The 17890-nt window shown below is 53.3% G+C and overlaps 4 protein-coding genes across 4 annotated transcripts, besides 8 other annotated features; 3 read left to right on the top strand and 1 right to left on the bottom strand.

The window, feature by feature from the left end:
• Tc00.1047053510003.9 (hypothetical protein, conserved) lies at window positions 1-526 on the top strand (the record flags this gene model as incomplete). Its single annotated transcript, XM_803924.1, has 1 exon — window positions 1-526. A coding segment is annotated over one exon (526 nt), but the record flags the coding sequence as incomplete, so codon positions are not given.
• Window positions 1-17890: a sequence feature (heterozygous, non-Esmeraldo-like haplotype).
• Window positions 957-982: a sequence feature (AT_rich).
• Window positions 1189-1232: a sequence feature (T-rich).
• On the top strand, window positions 1250-4987 carry Tc00.1047053510003.20 (hypothetical protein, conserved; the record flags this gene model as incomplete). The annotated part of the gene is made up of 1 exon (XM_803922.1): window positions 1250-4987. One exon carries the CDS (start codon window positions 1250-1252, stop codon window positions 4985-4987), a length of 3738 nt encoding a protein of 1245 aa, XP_809015.1.
• Window positions 1682-1741: a sequence feature (GA-rich).
• Window positions 2194-2226: a microsatellite.
• Window positions 6174-6202: a microsatellite.
• Tc00.1047053510003.30 (phosphatidylinositol-kinase domain protein, putative) lies at window positions 6261-13169 on the top strand (the record flags this gene model as incomplete). The annotated part of the gene is made up of 1 exon (XM_803923.1): window positions 6261-13169. The coding sequence occupies one exon, from the start codon at window positions 6261-6263 to the stop codon at window positions 13167-13169; it is 6909 nt and encodes a 2302-aa protein (XP_809016.1).
• Window positions 13693-15742: a mobile genetic element.
• Window positions 16582-16602: a microsatellite.
• Window positions 16850-17353, bottom strand: Tc00.1047053510003.41 (clathrin coat assembly protein AP19, putative; the record flags this gene model as incomplete). Its single annotated transcript, XM_803925.1, has 1 exon — window positions 16850-17353. One exon carries the CDS (start codon window positions 17351-17353, stop codon window positions 16850-16852), a length of 504 nt encoding a protein of 167 aa, XP_809018.1.

A 17890-nucleotide genomic window follows, 5' to 3' on the forward strand; every position in this document is an offset into this window, starting at 1 on the left:
GGCATCACACTCTGTAGGCTGGTGTACCGTGGATCGTAGCAACTCCGATCAGATGGAAATGTTGCATGGTTTTATGTTTGAACAGGTGCCAAAGCTGTTTGACCTTACCTACATTCCTGAAACAAGCGAGGACACCCTGCGAGCAGTCATTGCGGAGGGGCTTTTTCCCTTTGTGTACGTGTCCCCGGCAACCGGTGCAATCACAGATCTTGTTGTTTTGCGCCTGCGCAATCCCGAGTGGCGGGTGGGTGAGGGCCAAGGTGCTGCAATGTGTGTGTACGCCATCTTCACCTCCTTCAAAGGGCCCGAGAAGGCGGAGGAGGTACTCGTACTGAGCGAGATGTTGAAGTGCGAGACGGTATTCATTCCGAACATGTTTGGTTTTCTCGACAGTGACCTGAGCAAGGCGATGTTTGAGGAACTGCTCGTCTGTCGCGAGTACCTCTACGTTCTGAAGACACCGACAGAAAGTGCGCTGCCGCCAACGCCTCTTTCGAAGGTTGCCATTCCCTGCGCCTTTATTTAAGAGTGCTTGTGTGAAGAAACAAAACGAAAAGCAAAATGAGATTAAACAAAAGAAAGAAGGGGAATGTGTGGGTAGAAAATGATGGAGACGTGGGGGGAAGGGGGTCATCTCCTCGTCTTAACGGTAGCAAGGTAGGGCTAGTAGGAGTGGTGAGCAAGGGTGGGACTGAAATGTGATGGATTTCCATCTTTTTAGTGCGGTCACACTTTATTGGCGTGTGTTGTCATGATTACGCAATGATATCGTCTGGCAGACGCGTCGGGTCTCCTCCATAAAAGACCGGAGGAAAAAAAAGGAGCAAGGGATATAAAAGAAAGGAGAAGTAAAAAATAAAATGAGGTCGCACGTTTCGCGGAAATCCAGTGATGGCGTGCTTCCTCTCCTTCCTTATGCACGCACACTGGGGAGCAATAACAAAGAGGGTTTGTGCATTATATATATATATATTTTTAATATGCACCTTTTTTTCGTCTTCTCTTTGTAAAATGTGTGCCAACTGAATGCTTTGTAGTGAAGCCTGTTGAAGCGTATACCAGGCGTGGCACACTTCTTCATAGGTGATAAATTCATTTTATTTGTTTTTTATTTTATTTGCGTTTGTGTGTTTGCGTGTGGGGTCATTTCTTATTCGTTGCTTTTTTATTTATTTAACACAAACGACATGTTTTTAGTTTTGTCTTCATTTTTTTTTTACTTTTTTTTTGTTGTCTGTAGGAGTGCGGTATGAGGTTTATCAAATACGCTTGCGGAAGAGTCGCTCTTTCTGCGAACCTGCATCACGTGTGCAGCCGTGCCACTGATGCAGCCGTGGGGGCGCAACCTAAATCGGCTCTTTTGCTCTCTTCGCGACAGATGGGGTTTGCAGCGGCGTGCCACGTGGTGCATGCTTCTGCTACTCCGTTTGGTGGGCGAAGGTGCCGACGGTGTTGCCGTGGTAGTTCTCTCGGGGACGCACCAGCAACGACAACAGCCCTCATGGCCTCGGCTCGGTTTTGTGGCACGGCCGCGAGAGTAAGCGAGGAGGAGAATTCTGGGGAGGAGGCCAAGGGTCTGCAGGATGCTGAGGCGTTGTTGCGGGAGCGGTTTGGGCCACAGGCTAAGTTGGTGCTTCGGCGGTGCCCGCGGCGTGGAGCTCGGCGAGCCACACAGAAAATAGAGGAGGTTGGGGGGGAGGACGAGGACGAGGATGACGCGGTGGTGGTAGAGGATGAGGAGCCCGTGGCAGGCGACGTATTGTATAGGGAAGACTCAGGGGCTAAGAGAGAGTCGCAGTTGTCACAGGAGCTGACGATGAATTACCGGGCGTCGGCGACGTGTCGACTGCTTGGATTTCCGGTGGAGCTTGCGGTGGCAGTTGGCGAGCGGGCGGATGAGGTTTTGGGGCGTGCCCTGCAAGATGCACTTGAAAGTGACGTGATTTTCATACTTCCCCAGCCAAAGGGCTCGGTGTCATCACAGACGTCGCGTGGTCGTGGACGCGGCCAGCAAAAGCGGGCCGGGCATTGGCGGCATAATGCTACACCTTCGCTTTCACCGCGCCAACTTGAATTTAAGGCAATTATGGATGAACTGCGCGAATTGTGTGTGCATTTCAGTCGTGTGTTGAAATTTGCCATCAAGAGCCCTTCAAAAATGGGGCGACGGGAGGATGACGAGGCAATCGATGCTAATGATAATAACAATAATAATAAAAATAATAACGGTGGAAATTGTAATGCAAATGCGGCCCGCTCAGATTGGATTTGCCGAGCTTACGTGCGTGACGAGTGGGGTGTGGCGCCAAATCTCAGCTTCACTGGCGAGGTGCGTGGCCAGTCAGCGAATGATTCACTGATGCGTTGTTTTGCGATGTTGCGGGACCGTTACCGTGAGGAGCTCGAGTCCGCCTTTGTGCAGCTGGAGAGTGTTCGCGAGGTGGAGGCTTTTGTTCGTCCATGGGGGAAATCCATCGAGAGACACTGCTTCGAAGAGGGCGCGGAGGAGCCGTCGTCGTCGAACAAGAAGGCGGGGCGGAAAAAAGGCTCCGCCGAAACATCCGAAGAGGCGGCAGACGGCGAACGGAAAGAAGGTACGGAGTCTCCGGTGTCGGTTGAAGAACAGTATCGGGTGCTGCGTCCGACAACCTTCACGGCTGCTGTAATCGTCGAAGATGTGTACGGCAACATCAGCGTGAATCAAGTGAAGCGACAGGCCACGCCATTGGCGGCGTACCAAAATGCGTCGGGGCAGGCGCTTCGTTCGGAGGCCGTTCTTTCACCGGAGATTACAATTCTCGATCAGTGCCTCCCACCGGCGCCGTTAATCACCCGCATGCGGTGGCAGTTTGATGCGATGGTGCATAGGCTGGCAAAGGCGCAGGGGAAACGTCCAGAGGAGCTGGCCGTGATTCGGATCGAGGGTGACAAAAAAGGCAATCAGGAAATGGACGGGAAAGATGCAACCATTTCCAAAAAGCCCGACGGTGGAGGTGCCACAGTGGCAATCGAGAAACAATGTGTCTTTTTTACCGCGTGTTTTATATCTGACGGAAGCGTCGTCTGGCAGAATAGCGGCTCGGGTCGCTACCGGCTTGAGTTCGACTGCTATGTGCAGGCATTAACATATCTTCTTGATCAGTATCCCGATACTGGGCTGGCAAATTTTGACGCACGTGGCGGTGGCGTATTGTTTCCCACCACGCAGCTTTTGGAACTTGCGGTACTTAAACATGACAATTACAACGTTGCCACGAACCACCGCGGAAAGTGGAATGTATACGCTCTGCTGGGGACACTCACTTCGCAGCTTATAGGGAGTTTCTACCAAACGACATATCATGAGGACCGTTCTGTCGGGGAGGCAAGGGCAATACTTACCGTGAATGACGGCATGCATTCGGATCAGTTGTTGATTCAGCGCCAGGCGAAGAAGCGTGGAGAGGCCTGGCGGAATGCCTGCCTAGACGCACTGCGAGAAAATTTTCCCAATCAATACCGTGATGCACTGTTGCTTCACCCCGACATTGATCTCTCAAGCGATACAATGGCCCGTGGAAGCAAGTTTCGCGCCCTTCCGCGTGAAAAACGTGTGGAGCATATTGGGAACCTATTCTCACTTGTCGCTGCCTTTGCGGAGGAGGATTTGGGATGGCACAACTTGCGTGTGCGCCTTCGCAACGCCTCAGGGGATTTGGGTCTTCCACAGTGGGTGGCGGAGATGGAGGCACAGATTGAAGGTGAGGAACAGCGGCGCGTGGTTGCCATTTCTCCTCCATATTCACAAGTAAAACATGCCAGGCGTGTCCTTGTGTATCAGCTGGCACAGAAGTACTTTCCGAAAGAACTCCAGGCATATGCGAAGCTGAATCGTGGTGACGCAATAAACCCTGACCAGGACGCGAGGAATGTTGACAATGCCGTGTATCGTGTGGGGGCAGAGTCGTTTGTGAGTCAGGTGATAGCACTTCTTGAGGAAAAGGCTTCCACCTTGGCCCCCTTCACATGGACACTTGAGCAACATGTTGACAGCAACACCTGCGACGATAATAGTAACGACGGCAGTGTTGAGTGTCTTCTTCGTCCTTTTCACCCAAGATACCGGGCGGCAGTTTATGCGCAGAATGGCGACTTACTCGTAAGCGAACGCATTGGTGGCGAAGATGAGGGTGCACTGGTCGTTCTTTGCAGCGTTTTGCGCGCGGCCACAAATCGTTTTGCAGGCGATAAGGGAGAACAACTATGGACGGAGTATGAGTGCCATGCACCGCCACCTGTGAGCACCTCTCGGGAGCTGGCGCTGTACATGTTCAACGCCTTTTTTGGTGCCTCGAGCGCTGGCATCATGGACACCACAGACTCCTCCAATTCCGCTGAGCAGCAGGCAATTGACGTTGAGACACGTGAGTTGGGTGGTTACTGGTTTGTGACGCTGTCCCTCTCAAGGGTGGGTGGCTTGGCTGTAGCGCGTGCCATCGCCACGGCGAAGCGGGAAGGCGTCCGCGACGTGATTCTATTGGCCTGTCGGCGGAGTTTCCCACGCTCGCTGCAGTACTTGTTTGCGCATTCGAAAGAGATGAGTTCTTTTGCCGGGGAGGTATTTTCAGCACCAGTGGTGGAGATGCTGCCCGACACCGTGACTCGAGAGATCCAGCGGACGGTGGAGCGGGCAGAAAGCGCAGGGCCACCACGGCCGTATACGCTCCTGCGGCGCTGCGTCACACGTGACTTCCGCAACGAACGCTGGCTGCGTGTCGAGCAGGTGCCTAGTAGCGGGAGCGGGTTTGAATGCCGTATTTACCTACAGAAACACAAGCGTGAGTCCAAGAAAGGCGAGGTCCAACTTGTGGGGTTTGGCTCAGCCTTGACTCGCACGCAAGCGCTGCACATCGCCTCGCTCTGCGCGTTGGAAAATCTTTTTGAGGGAGATCTTGCGGAGGCCCTTTCACGCTCAGCGGGTTACAGGGACTTGCCGCCACCAGAGTAGTAAAGATAGCGAGAAAAACAGTTGTGGATGAAAAGGGGAAGGTGTGAAAGGAAAACATGCAGAATGTTTTTTTTTTGCCGGATTTGATGGCGGTGATGGGGTGCCGCTGGGCGTTGGCTGGTCGCGATGCCTGACGGAGAAATTCTTACTTCATTTATCGTTAAGGCTTTTCTTCATTTAGTTCTTTTTTTGTTAGTACAGGGCCATTTGAGTCTCGGGAAGGAAGCCACAGGGATGGTGGAATTCAAGAGCCCCATTCCCTTAGTGCCGGGAAGAGGCGCGGGGCGCACCTGAGAACGCGCCACTGGCCAACAAGAATTTTTGGCTGCGTCAGGGGCGTGGTTTGCCTTTGGAATTCAGACGAGGTGCCTCGCCAAACTCCTGTGACGGCCTTGTTGCAAGGCTTGTTTTCGTCCAATGGGGGGCATTTTGGCGTTTTTCATCAGCAGGGGGCCGCGCTGCATGAAGTGGCGCCATTGGCAGGATTCGATGGACCGTTTTGCAGGCGATAAGGGAGAACAATTATGGGCGGAGTAATGAGTGCCATGCGCCGCCAGCTGTGAGTACTTCCCGGGAGCCGGTGTTGTACGTGTTCAACGCGTTCTTGGGCGGCTTGTTGTTGGGAAGCGACGAAGTTATGCATCCAGGGTTGGTGCCATAGAATATGCGCTCCTACTCAGCAGCCGGAACAAGATTTTTGCTGCCCTTGGGTGGATTCTTCTTTATGCGGACACGTAACCGGGAAGTGCCTTGGCGGGCGCGGCCCATTGGGATTGTGGCAAGAAGATTCTCTTTTCCCCAATCTCAGGTTTTCACTGGGAATTAGAAAGAACGTTGCCCGTAATGTGACGGAGTCCACCTTTGACCCTTTTCGGAGGTGTGGTGAGAAAGGCATCTTGCGGCCACCATGTGGTTAAGGAAAATATCGTGAAGGAGGGGAGTGTTTCTTAGAACTGTGGGCTGCTCCTGTTTTTGGAACTCAACAAGGGAGCCACGCCGGAGATGTTGGCCTATTGATGTCCCAAGAATTACAGTACGGAGGGGGGTATGAGAAGTTGCGCGGCGGTGATGCATGTTTGTTACAGGCAACTTCATGCCATGTGCTGTGTCTCCCGTCCGATCCTGACTCTCTTTCTTTCTTTGGCTGGGTCTTTTTTCTTTTTTCCTCTTTTCACGACTCATTCACATATGTATATATATATATATATATATATACACGCAAATAATGTACACTATCTGAGAGAAGAAGGGAGGGTGACTGCGTCTCTCTGTTATGGACGAAATCCCATTTCCCACATGGGTGCGGCGTTCGCCGGTCTTTGCAATGACGCGGGTGCTGGGCCAACACCTGCTGCAACAGTTGCAACCCACGCGTGTAGAACCAACAGGACCAGTCGTGGTGGAAACTACAACCACAAACATCACAACAAAAAGGGCAGGGACTGCGTCGTCGTCGCCCATACGGCGAAAATGCGGGGAGGTTACTCCTCTCAACACGAGGTCTCTTAGCAACTCCGAATACTTTTCTCCAGTAAGATTATTTGGCTTAGACGAGCAAAATACAGGGGTTTTTGTAGACAATGTTGCGCGGCTTAACGAAACAAACACAACTTCTAACGAGTTTGGGGTGCAGCAGCGCTCTTGCAACTCCACGGGGATGCGGTTGGGCGACGTTCTGAGCCACCCGGGCGTTGCGCTACTGATTAGTTTGTCGCAGATCAACGAGCTCGTGTCACAAAAGGTCGGGGTGACTGTCAAGAACGCCCCAGCTTTGGTTTCCCTCATGGCTCTTGCAGTTGAGTGGCGTTTTTTGCCGTATGAATACACCAAAGGGTTTTATTCTGAGTGCGCCTCCTTTTACACATTGTTGATGCGTCAGCTTGGAACCACAAAGTTTTTCCCAGGTGTTGACGTGCAGGGATTTGTGGCGTCGCTTGTATTTTGTGGGATGCTGCTGCTGCGGGGCAACGGAGAGGGGCAGAAGGACGGTGAAAAGGATGGGGAGGAGACGAATGATCATGCCAGCCGCCGTGTCCACGATGCGTACATCAGCCAGAGCAGGGGGAGAAATATTGGTCTGGCAGGGTTTGATGGCTGCATCATCGACTCCATCATCATTTCCTGCATTCCATCCGATATTGACGAGTGCGTTGAGAACCCCATTGCTCTTGGTGCTCTGAATGGACTCGCCCACACAACGAAAAGTGAACCCATTTTTCTGAGCTCGCAGCTGCTGAATCATTTACAAAATTTGACAGACGCCTTTACAAATTCATCCAGGCGAAGGGAACCGTTGCACAAGCGGCTTCTTTGTTACCTCATGGAGGCGATTTGCTGCGCTCGAGGTGTAAATTACACGCGCATGCGCAACTGGCTTCGGGCCGTGCTTCAACCGGATTACGTATTACGAGGCCTCATGCAGAAAGAAGACCTGCATGCGCGCGTGGTCGCCGCGATGCTGACGCTCCTGACGGTGTGGATTCAAGACTCCGTAACAACATGTACGGTAAAATACAAAGGTGCGGGTGATGCTCAAGACGAAATCTCTTCATTTTTCTCCCGCGAAGAATGCACAGAGGCTGATGCACTTCTAGAGAGTGTTTGGTCTGCCCTCCAAGAGGCTGCGAGCCGATGGGAGGATCTTCGAAAGACAAACGTCAAACTCTACGGTGGTAACGTGCGCATTGTCGTGAAAAATTTATTACAGGCAGAATTGGTTCGTGCGCAGTGCTACAGAACCATTAGTGGCATGTATCAAGAGCAACAAGTGCAGCAGGGGGATAATACCTGGACAGGAAGTTATTTGCCTTCAGCCGAGGAGGAAGATCTCCGCCTCCGTGTGATTGGAAACATCGTTAAATTTCTTATCCTTCCGACGAGCATGTTTAGTTTCATAACGGCGAAGGCGTCAGCGACCCGACTTCGACAGGACATCGCCGAGCAATGCGTAAAGGTCATTGCGTTGACCACTTCTGCAGAGGGCAAAGCTATCTCTCTTTGGAAAAACGTCTCCACACCCTCTACTGTGACGAAGGCACAGTATTCACACAACTACCACATCAATATTGATGGCATCGTCCGCGAGTTGATCCACCGCGTACTGGAGGTTGGAACTTTGGAGACTTTTCAAGCCACGCCTCTGGATGAAGAAGGGGATGAAGGTCGCATGGCGGCATTATGTCTTCAGGGACTTTGTGCCACAAGTTCCCATGTGCGGTCCTTTGCGGTGACGGAGGTGTTGGATTCCGTTGTGCGTCTCTCAACGGTGCTCCAGTCTGTTGATGCCGAGAGTAGCAGCACGGATAAAAACGCATCGATTTCGTCAAGCCGAGCTGCTCCGCGTTTAGCAGTGTGCTTTGAGATGATGAATCGTCTGCTTGTGTCGCGGCACCTTTCCATTTTGAAGCCGCTCACTTGTGATGCCTTGTTACGCTTTGGAAAAGTTTTTTGGGACACGTTCGAGGACACCCTGCGAGTTCATGTGCGTTCTGGCGATCTCGCCAACCCCACGATAAAGTTTCCCAGTGCCACGCTGCTGATGGTTTTGGAATCCTTCTGGGGACTTGTGCAGCGTTGTCACGAACGCATTCGTGTCATGACACGGGAGGGTCTTCGTCTTGTCGCTTCTGGGGATGGGGAGGCAAAGGCACGCCTGGTTGAAGCGTTTAACGCGGAGAGCCGCGTCCTCCGTGTACTTTTGCGGACTTTACTGCGTTGCATGATTAATGTTGCGTGGCCCGGGTCTGGCATTCTCTACGGTAAAGCCTCCGAGAGGGGCACTCATCATCCGGCCGTGTTTGATGTGCAACGTATTGCCGTTGAGGTGCTGTCACTATTTCTCCGTCCCCTCTGCTTGCTATGCCAGCTTTCCACACTGTTTCCCGTGACGGATATCCGACACCTTGTGTATCACCATGAAAATGCACAAAAGCTCACGCAGTTGGATGAAGGGGAGTCTTTCTTGTACCACTACTGTTTTCAACCATCTAATATCAACTCTTCTTTCTATGCCGAAAATGGGATGGCACAGTTCCGTTCTTGTTGGCTCATGTTATCATACTACCGTCTTACAAGAGAAGCACTCTTGCGGACCGAAACGGATGCGACGAGTACTGCCTCAGACAAACTGCGCTGCCAGGAAAAGGGTTTAAATTCAATGGATTGGACCAAATGTATACGATTGCTTGCCGCGTCCATGCCGCCTCTTATGCATATGCGATCCTCCGATTATCAGCAAACCATGGCAGACATAGATGTTTTGAAACATCGGTTATTCAGCAGTGGTGATTTAGGTGACGGTAAGTTTTATCAGAAGGAGTTGGTGCGTTTTCTTCAACGCTACTGTCCAGAGGCCAAACATGTAATTAAGCGTCTTTCTTTTTCGGAGGCCTTTTTGATAAATGCTCTCGCGACATTGGAGATGCTACGTGCATCATGTGGCTCTATCTCCACCATAACGCATTATCAACATTATGAGCTACGGGAGTTTGATGCCAGTAAGGATATTAGAAAAATTGTGAAGCATGTAACAAAGGCTGCCACGGCACGATATATCTCTGCTCTCGGAGAAACGCTCCCGGATTTTGCGGCGAGTATCATTGATAAGAATGCGCGGCAGCTTGTTTTGCTCTACGGATTTGCTATTGACTCTGTACGGAGTTCTGCAAAGGAGATTCTTCGCAATATTATTTCTAGCTTTCCCGCCTTTGCGACAAGCAGCACGGCCCTTCCTCTCTTGTGGGCGGTGATCAATGTGCTGGAGGTAGGGAACGCCACGGAGGTGGAACGTTTCTGTGAGCATCTGCAGTTTCCAGAGGCGCCAGCTGTTGCCACGGATCCTGATTCTCTTGAACGGCGAAATCGGCTACAGGATGCTGTGGCATTTGCGGAGTATTGGGCCCAGGCGGCGCGTAAATTCTCGCCTTTGGCACTTGTGGAGCACGCCACCTTATTTATTGTTGAGGAGGAGGCCACATCTGGGGTGATCGGCTCTGCTGCCGGCTCGAGACTTGCCCTTCGTGCACACAACATGGACACTGCACCAGGCCATCCTAACCAGAATTACGCCCAAATTCTCATTAAGAGGAGCAATGCCCAAGGGCAAGTGATGGCAGCCTTTCGTTTGACTCCACATTGTGGGGTGGGCGTTCTTCTTCTTCGCCAGCTTCAGGCGATGGTGAGGGACAGGCTTGGAACGGTAACCGTGACCGCAAAGTCCCACGAGCGGCTTTTTGCGTCCTTGGTGAGCACCGTTCACGCGGTCACCAAGGTGGGGCCATGTGCCGAAGACGAAGACTGCAACGACACCGGGACTGAGGCTGGTGAGGGGATATCGCATGAAGAACCATCCACGCGCGGCGACCAGGCTGCATTACGAAGGCTTTCCGAGGCCGATACGCTTCTTTGCACGGTTGCCGCATTCTTGGTCTCCGCACGGAGTTCTCCTTCGACGCAATTGGAACTTCTGTGGCATCTTGTGCGGGGACCCATTTTTTTGTTTTCAAGTCACTACATATCGGCTGCCATTCAGGGTTGGCAGTGGCTTTTATTTGAGAAGCCCGAGCGCTATGCGGTGCCGTTGTTGGTACATTTGGTGGAGGGGTTTATCTGGACGATTGTGCAGAGACTTGGTCTTTTTGACGGCACCAGACCTTTTCAGGCGGATGAAGTGGAGTCGGGGGAGAAAACGACTTCGATTCAGTGCGAGGCTTTATACCCCAAGGAATATAATGTGAACTCCCCGCATAAACTTCTTATCGAGTTTCTCTCGGATTGCTACGTGGACATTCGTGGGCCTGTGTCTTTTCATCCGTCTGTGCTTCTTCTCCTGCACCACCTTGCCATGCGAGTGGTTGAGGCACCATCCCGATTCTCCACGAAAGATAGTTCCTTTTCGGAAATGATGCGTTGCGCCCTATTAATGAGTTCCATATGCCATAATTTGCAGATTGTCAATGAACGTCGCTTAAGTATTGGATCACCCGCTTTTGTGGCATCCGCTTCTATTGGAAAAGTTCGTCAAGGCTGGTACAAGTGTCTGTTGCAATGGTTTCACAAGACTCCGCCTTCGTGGTACTTTACGCGAGATCCCTCTGCCGCAGAGGAGGAGTTGGTGGTGCTTCAGAAGCTCATAAAAGTACTTGATGCGGATCGAGATGCGTTGCTGCGTTCTACGCATGGCTTTCTTGATTTTGACCCGTCTAAAATTCATGCTTGTACGGCTGCGAAGTTTACTCTTATGGGAAGTAGTGTGCGTCATACACTCTGTGACATGCTCTCGGACGATTCAGTGAAGGCGGAGGGGGTGATTCGGGGGGTGATCACCAGTGAACGAAACCGCCTTTTGGATCTTATTGCGCTAATGAGACTTTTGGTGGAGCACGAACGCACACGACTTGCGGTGTGGCTTCGGCCACGTGTAGGGGCTGGCGCCCGGTTGGGGGAGGGGAGTTTGAATGGCCTTTCGGAGGCCGTGTGGAGGAGGCATTGTGAGGCGGCTGCGAGGAATAACCCTGCGGTGTTACTGGCGTTGGTGGCAAGATTTCCCAGTCCACATTTATTGGGGTCCGCCACGCGGCATGTAACCACCAACCCCGAAGCCTATTGCCACCTACCCGAGGCAGTTGATCTTTACCTTAACGAGGAGGTGCTTAGGAGTGGTTATCCCGCCCTCGGTTTATTTACAAATTGCACAATTGTGCAGGCTCTTTGTTTTCTTGACAAATCCTACACGACGCGGTACCCGCAGATTTCAGCGTATGCTCTTCGCAGTCTGTTGTCCCAAAAGAGTGAAAGTCTTATATTTTATCTCCCACAAATCGTACAATTACTTTCTGGTGATGCATCGGGCGGTATCGCTGTCTTCCTCCGTAAGATGTGCGAGAAGAGTGATATGTTTACGCATCAGCTGCTTTGGTCCTTGCGGACGGAAGGGGAGGGGGGAGCTGAAATGGCAAGACGATGCGCACAACTTGCTTCTGATGTGGAAGAAGGACTTGTTGCCAAACGGCGGTCGTTTCACTACGGGGAGTTTTCTTTTATTGAAAAGATCATCTCCGTGTCGGGTGAAATGAGGTCTTTTGAAAAGGCATTGCGGAAGGAAAAACTGCTTCTTCGTCTGCATGATGCGGAGTTTCACGAACCGGTAGAACGGCAACATTTGTACCTTCCCACAGACACACGCTGGCGCATTGCGGGGATCATACCCGAAACAGCTGCCGCGATGCAAAGTGCGGCAAAGTGCCCCATACTGGTCCAGTTTAAATGCATCCCGCGAGATCCGGATGATTGCGAGGTTGCCCTGAAGAAAACGAATGAAAAGTCACCCGCGGACACAGAGACTACCATAAAGGCATGTATCTTCAAGATGGGCGATGATTGCCGACAGGATCAAATTGCTTTACAAATTATTGGTCTCTTTCAGCGCATTTATGACGCCATTCAGGTGCCATCTTACTTGTATCCATATCGGGTAGTGACGACTGGAAGGGACAGCGCTGTCATTGAGTGTGTTCCTCGTGCGATGAGCCGGGACCAAATTGGAAAACTTGTAGAAAGCAACCTTGCAGAGTACTTTGTCCAAACTTACGGTCACCCAGAGTCTGTTACGTTTCACCGGGCCAGAGAATGCTTTATACGAAGTATGGCTTCATATTCGGTCGCTTCTTTTGTGCTCAATGTTAAGGATCGTCATAACGGCAATCTCATGATTGATGCTCACGGGCACCTCGTGCACATTGATTTTGGATTTTTGTTTGACTTCTCCCCAGGGGGAGACATTAATTTCGAGTCGTCACCATTCAAACTGACGGCGGAAATGGTGCAACTTATGGGATGTCCTGTGGGCCGTGGAAATGGAACGGTGCAGAGCCACTCCCTATCAAAGGCGTTGGTGGATCCCGAGGCGTACAATTTGTTTAGGGATTTAACAGTTCGCTGTTACCTTGCGGTGCGCCAATACGCCCGTCAGATTTGTGTACTTGTAGAGTTGATGCTGGGCAGTGGCTTGCCCTGCTTCAAGCCCAGGAAGACGATTCGGGATCTCGCATGGCGACTCTCCATGCAGATGAGCGAAGTAGAGGCTGCTGAATTTATGCTCCGGCGGATTTCAGAATCGAGGGGGAATCTCCGAACGGTTCTTTATGACAGGTACCAAAATTTCGCGGAAGGCATAGAGATGTAAGACGGGGAGCTTTCCTTTCTGTAGGCCTGTTTTTGCGGCGGCTGTGTCGTGGCGGGCGGGGTGGCGTTGCGCGAATTACGGATCGTTGGGGCGTGGAGGGGGTGCTATGCCATGATTCAACTCCTCGCTTCGATTTTTTTTCGCTGTCCGGGCGGTGCGGGCGCGTGTGTTTGTTTCCGCTGGTTTGCCCCCTTCCGCCCCACGCGCCGCTCTTCTTTTTTTTTTTTTTATTATTGTTTGAAGCTTGTGGGGGAAAAATTGTTAGCGAGAAGGCCGGCGTCCCCAAGAATAAGGGTGTTCGTTCCGCCGGCGTCGGTTCCTTGCCTCCTCGCGTCGCGGCCGCACGGAGGGCCGCGGGGAAGGAAGGGGCCGCAAAGAAGCGCCCCCTCGCGTTGCCGGGGGGGGCCGCGTCCGCTCCGGAAGTGGGGGCGACGGGCGCACCGCGGGACATCGGGCGCCTCGCGCGCCAAACATCGCGACCCACCCGCTCCCGCCCGTCAGTTCGGGGAAAGGAACGCCACGCCTTCATTTCAGGCGCGCGGAACGAATAGCTGCCTCGCAGCGCATGCGTCCAACACTGCGGTGGCGGACGGTCTTTTTGCGCAACGAGAATCGGCGCTTGCGGGGAGCGAAAGCCATTTGGAGACAACCCCTGCCCAACCCCAGGCACAACCCCAGGAACGAATGGCACGAAAGGCACGTACCGGTGCCTTGGCGCGGCTTGGGGTGCCGATACGCCCGGACGGCGAGGAGTTCCCTCTTCCAGGAAAGGGCCGCCAGATGCGCTCGCGCACGGGTCCGAGGATGGCGCATCGACACCGCCCCACCACGAGCGTTTGATGGCCGGGGGCGCGGCTGCAGCCACAATTCCCCAACCCATTTTCACGGGAGAGCGACGGCGGGTCAATACTCTTGCGTCATTGGGCATTGTGGGCGACCGCGTTTCCCTCACCCCGTGACTTCGCCCTTTCGATCTCCGGATTCAGAAGAGGTTTCCGGTTCAAATGAAGAGAATCCGGGTTTTCTTTGAATTTGTCGTCAACACTTGGGTCCCGCGAATTTGGAATGAAGGCATCTTCGAAATTCGGAGCGCATGCGATTAGTGGCACCGAGGGGACGCTCACGCCCGAATCGCCTTTGGCATTTCTGGTTTTGTGGATGCGCGCTTTGCAGTTGCATCGGGAGCCCAACAAGCAGTTTATGGACTTGGGCAGGATTATACCGCGGGTCCTCCGGATGCGGATCATGATTAAATTCGACCCCAGCATCCCGATCCAAAAATTGCCCGCCCGCCTTCGCACGGCTTTTCATGGGGACGACACCTTCGCGAGGGTGGCTCAGCCTTTCATGGATCGACGGGGAACCCGACCGCAACAATAACGATCGTTGCGATGCCAACTGTGCCTTATTTATGGACACGACGCGTCTACCTGCAAAGTGCGCCCCAAAAGGGTTTTCCCCAAACTACAAACGAAAGTTAAAAAACGGCAGAAGAGCTGCCGCACGCCGCTCATTAATGCCGGCGACGGCAGCCGCACCCAATCCACCACCTCCCGCTATTCCGCACAGGCATCGCACCGCACCGCTGACGCCTCATCCGGTCGTTCGGGCTGCCGACGAGATTGGCGAGAGGGGCGGAAGAGATGGCTTGAGAAATGTGGGTGACGTCAAATTGGGAGCGGAGAATGCCCCTGGCGGGGCAATTCACAACCTTTCGCCGCACGCACGAACAGGCAATCAGCAAGGAGAGCCGCGCGGCCTTTTTGATGACAATCGAAGTGGCGCCATCGACCCGACCGCAGTACGCCAGGATGCTGCGGTCCATGTTGGAAATGGATCGAACTCCGCTGGATATGGCGCTTCTGGGGGTTGCAAAAGTTTGCGGCGCGATAAAGGGCGAAGCTAGCGCGCCCCCTGACAAAGGAAGGGATGAATCAAGTAATCCGCAGCCGGACCGATTGGAAGGAACGTGTTGTCTTACGACTTGCGTGGATAACGGCGAGCCGTTGGTCCGAGATTGCGGCCTTGACCCCAACAATTTCACAATGGAGCGTGACGGAGCCTTAATTTTGGATTGGCCCGTGGCGCCGAAGACGGCGAAAGCGGATCCCCACCGCGCCTCGCGGTTCGTGAAGATACGAGGGCAAGACGCTTTCGACATTATAAAGCTATGCAGGACACTTCAAAAAAACAAAGGAAAGCTCACGAATCTTACGACTGCTCAGGAGGAACGAGCTTTGGCTCCGTGGAAAGTCACGGCGCATTCCATAAAACAGGGTGCGCTGAGGCACGCAGCTCCAATCGTGGAGACGCATAATTTGGATCCACACGTGATCTCGCAGTTAGCGAAGCACGTCAATCCGTTTGACCTTCCCCAGAATACTGTTTGATATTTGGGGAGTCACACCACAATGCTGACCCGACGTTGTCGCTGGTCGCATGGATGTGAAGGGAGAAACGGCGGAAGGGCAAGAACCCTGGATGAGAGCAGAGGAGCGTTTTTTCCATGGTGTTTATCATCGCGACACGACAATCACGAGACGCGCGACAAGAACGCGTCTGGCCACGCCACACTGTGTCAGAAACGCCGAGAATTTAGGCGTGGGCGCGCAATTTTTCCTTCCTTTTCTTCGGGGCGGCCGCGCGGGAAACTGGCGACCGACGCCCCGAGAGGGGGGTGGAAAAAGAAACGGAGAGAAAGCCTGGGAAAATGCCTGGGTGCCGGGAACCAGCGTGGCAGCGAGCGTCTGACCGCCGAGGCCCACGCACCGCACGAAGCCGGGTAGCCGGTAAGCAACAGAATGCTGAGGAAAAAAAAAGACGGGAAAGAATCAACAAAATAAGACAGCAGCGCCCACAGCGCCGGCGGCCACGAAAAAAGTAATAACAACACACGGGCCCCGCGATCTGTCAAACGTAGGTCCTTTAGGACCTTTTGGTTTTTATTTCTTATCCTCCAGGAGCGCCCCCCACGCTCCTCGAATCCACCGCCGCAGCCCCGTGCCGCCCGGCGAACTATAAGTCGCACCCAGCGCCCTTGAGCCCCGGACCACGTCGGAAAAACCCGCGCTAGTGCCTTTAGCAAAGTCCAGGATGCGTGGTACATCCGCATTTGCGGCTTTCTCCCGCAAGCAGGTCTCCATAAGCGATGGTTCCGCTTCGTCGTCCGGCGGCGGCGCCTGGAACGCCGGCCGCCCAGCCTTCTCCGGCGGCCTGGCGACCTTTCCGGCGGCTCTCGTCAACCTCGTCAGCCCCTCCGTTACCGAAACGCCTTCCTACGTCTGAATCGCCGCCCTTCACCTGAGGATGTTCTTGACCGGCGGCGGCTTCGCAAAACCTGGGCGAGGGGGGAGGAGAAGGCGCGGAGAGAAGGCGAAACGCTGGAGGAGACGCGGCACGACCCGCAAGCCGGCAACAACAACAACAACAACAAAAAACGGAAGGAAGGGGAGAGAGAAGAGAAGAAGCAGAAAAAGAACAACGGCACGCAGGGGCCCCCGCCACGGCACCGATGCTTCCCCCCGCTCCTCCGAAGCCACGCCGCAATCAGCCACCAACACGCAAAGGAAAAAAGCAAGAAATCGCAATGCTAAAAAGAAAAAAACAAAACAAGAAGGCAGACACACGTCCATAAAAAAAGCGGCGGCCATTGCCGTCGGTGCTCCCCGCACTCGAATCGTCTACGCAATTTTGAGCGCGCCAACGGTGGCTGCAATGGCGGCGGCCGCACCGTTGGAACCAGCCTGCTCAATCTCCTCCGAAGCGCCGTCGTGCACCTGAATATACTTTAGAATTGTACGCTTACTGCTGTCCTCCAACTCACCGCCCAGTATCACCTCGTCCAGCACAAAATAGGCTCGATGGAAGTTGAAGATGAGATCGAGCTCGCAGACATTGCCAAAGTAGCGGTCCAATACCTCCACAAAATGGTGGATGACTTCCAGCACGATCAGCTCGTTGTCGTCTTTATCGATGGAAGCAACAAAATAAAGGGAGGCATAACGACGACAAATGTACTTGCTGCCCCTGTGCTCAACCACATTGGAAAAGCGCGCCGACCGACCCAAAGCAAGTTGACATGCCTCACGCACAAGTTTGGCCTTTTCCTTTTTGGGATATGCAACATACCACTTTGCCAGGCGCAGTTTGCCCTGGCGGCTGATCAGAAGCAGGTATTTTATCATCGACACCAGTGCCAGAATGGTCCCCACTCCTCGCTAAGTAATGCTATGCGCCTCTGCAGCTTGCCCCTACGCTCTGTTTGCTTCGTGTTCTTTCACTGCCTTTTCGCCGTCGCGCGGGGGAATCGGGACTTCTTGTCTCGGCACCGCGCGCTGCGGATAAAAAAACGAGGGAAGCCAGCAGCAATGGGAAGGTGTGGAGAACAAAGAAGGGAAGAAAGGGAAACACACAGAGCTGCAGCTCGACAGGGGGAAGAGAGGGACAGAAAGTGAGAGAAAAGCGGTAGCTGTAACAGGTTCTTGACGGGTTTCCTCTTGCCATGCCCGCGCGTCTCTATTCAAAGAAAAGAAAAAGAAAAAAAAAAGGAGAGACCGCCACGATTATCACAAAAACAAGGCTCAAATTGCAATGGTCTTTGCGCACATGCATCTGCTGACTCCGCCTCGTGGACGTTTGGACGCGACTGTCACAAGCAGAGAGTGTGAGCACACAGGCGGCAGCCGTGGAAGACGCAAACCAGCACCTACATCCATCCTCGC

This window comes from Trypanosoma cruzi, genomic scaffold (assembly GCF_000209065.1).
Source record: "Trypanosoma cruzi strain CL Brener 1047053516573 genomic scaffold, whole genome shotgun sequence".
Lineage (NCBI taxonomy): Eukaryota > Euglenozoa > Kinetoplastea > Trypanosomatida > Trypanosomatidae > Trypanosoma > Trypanosoma cruzi.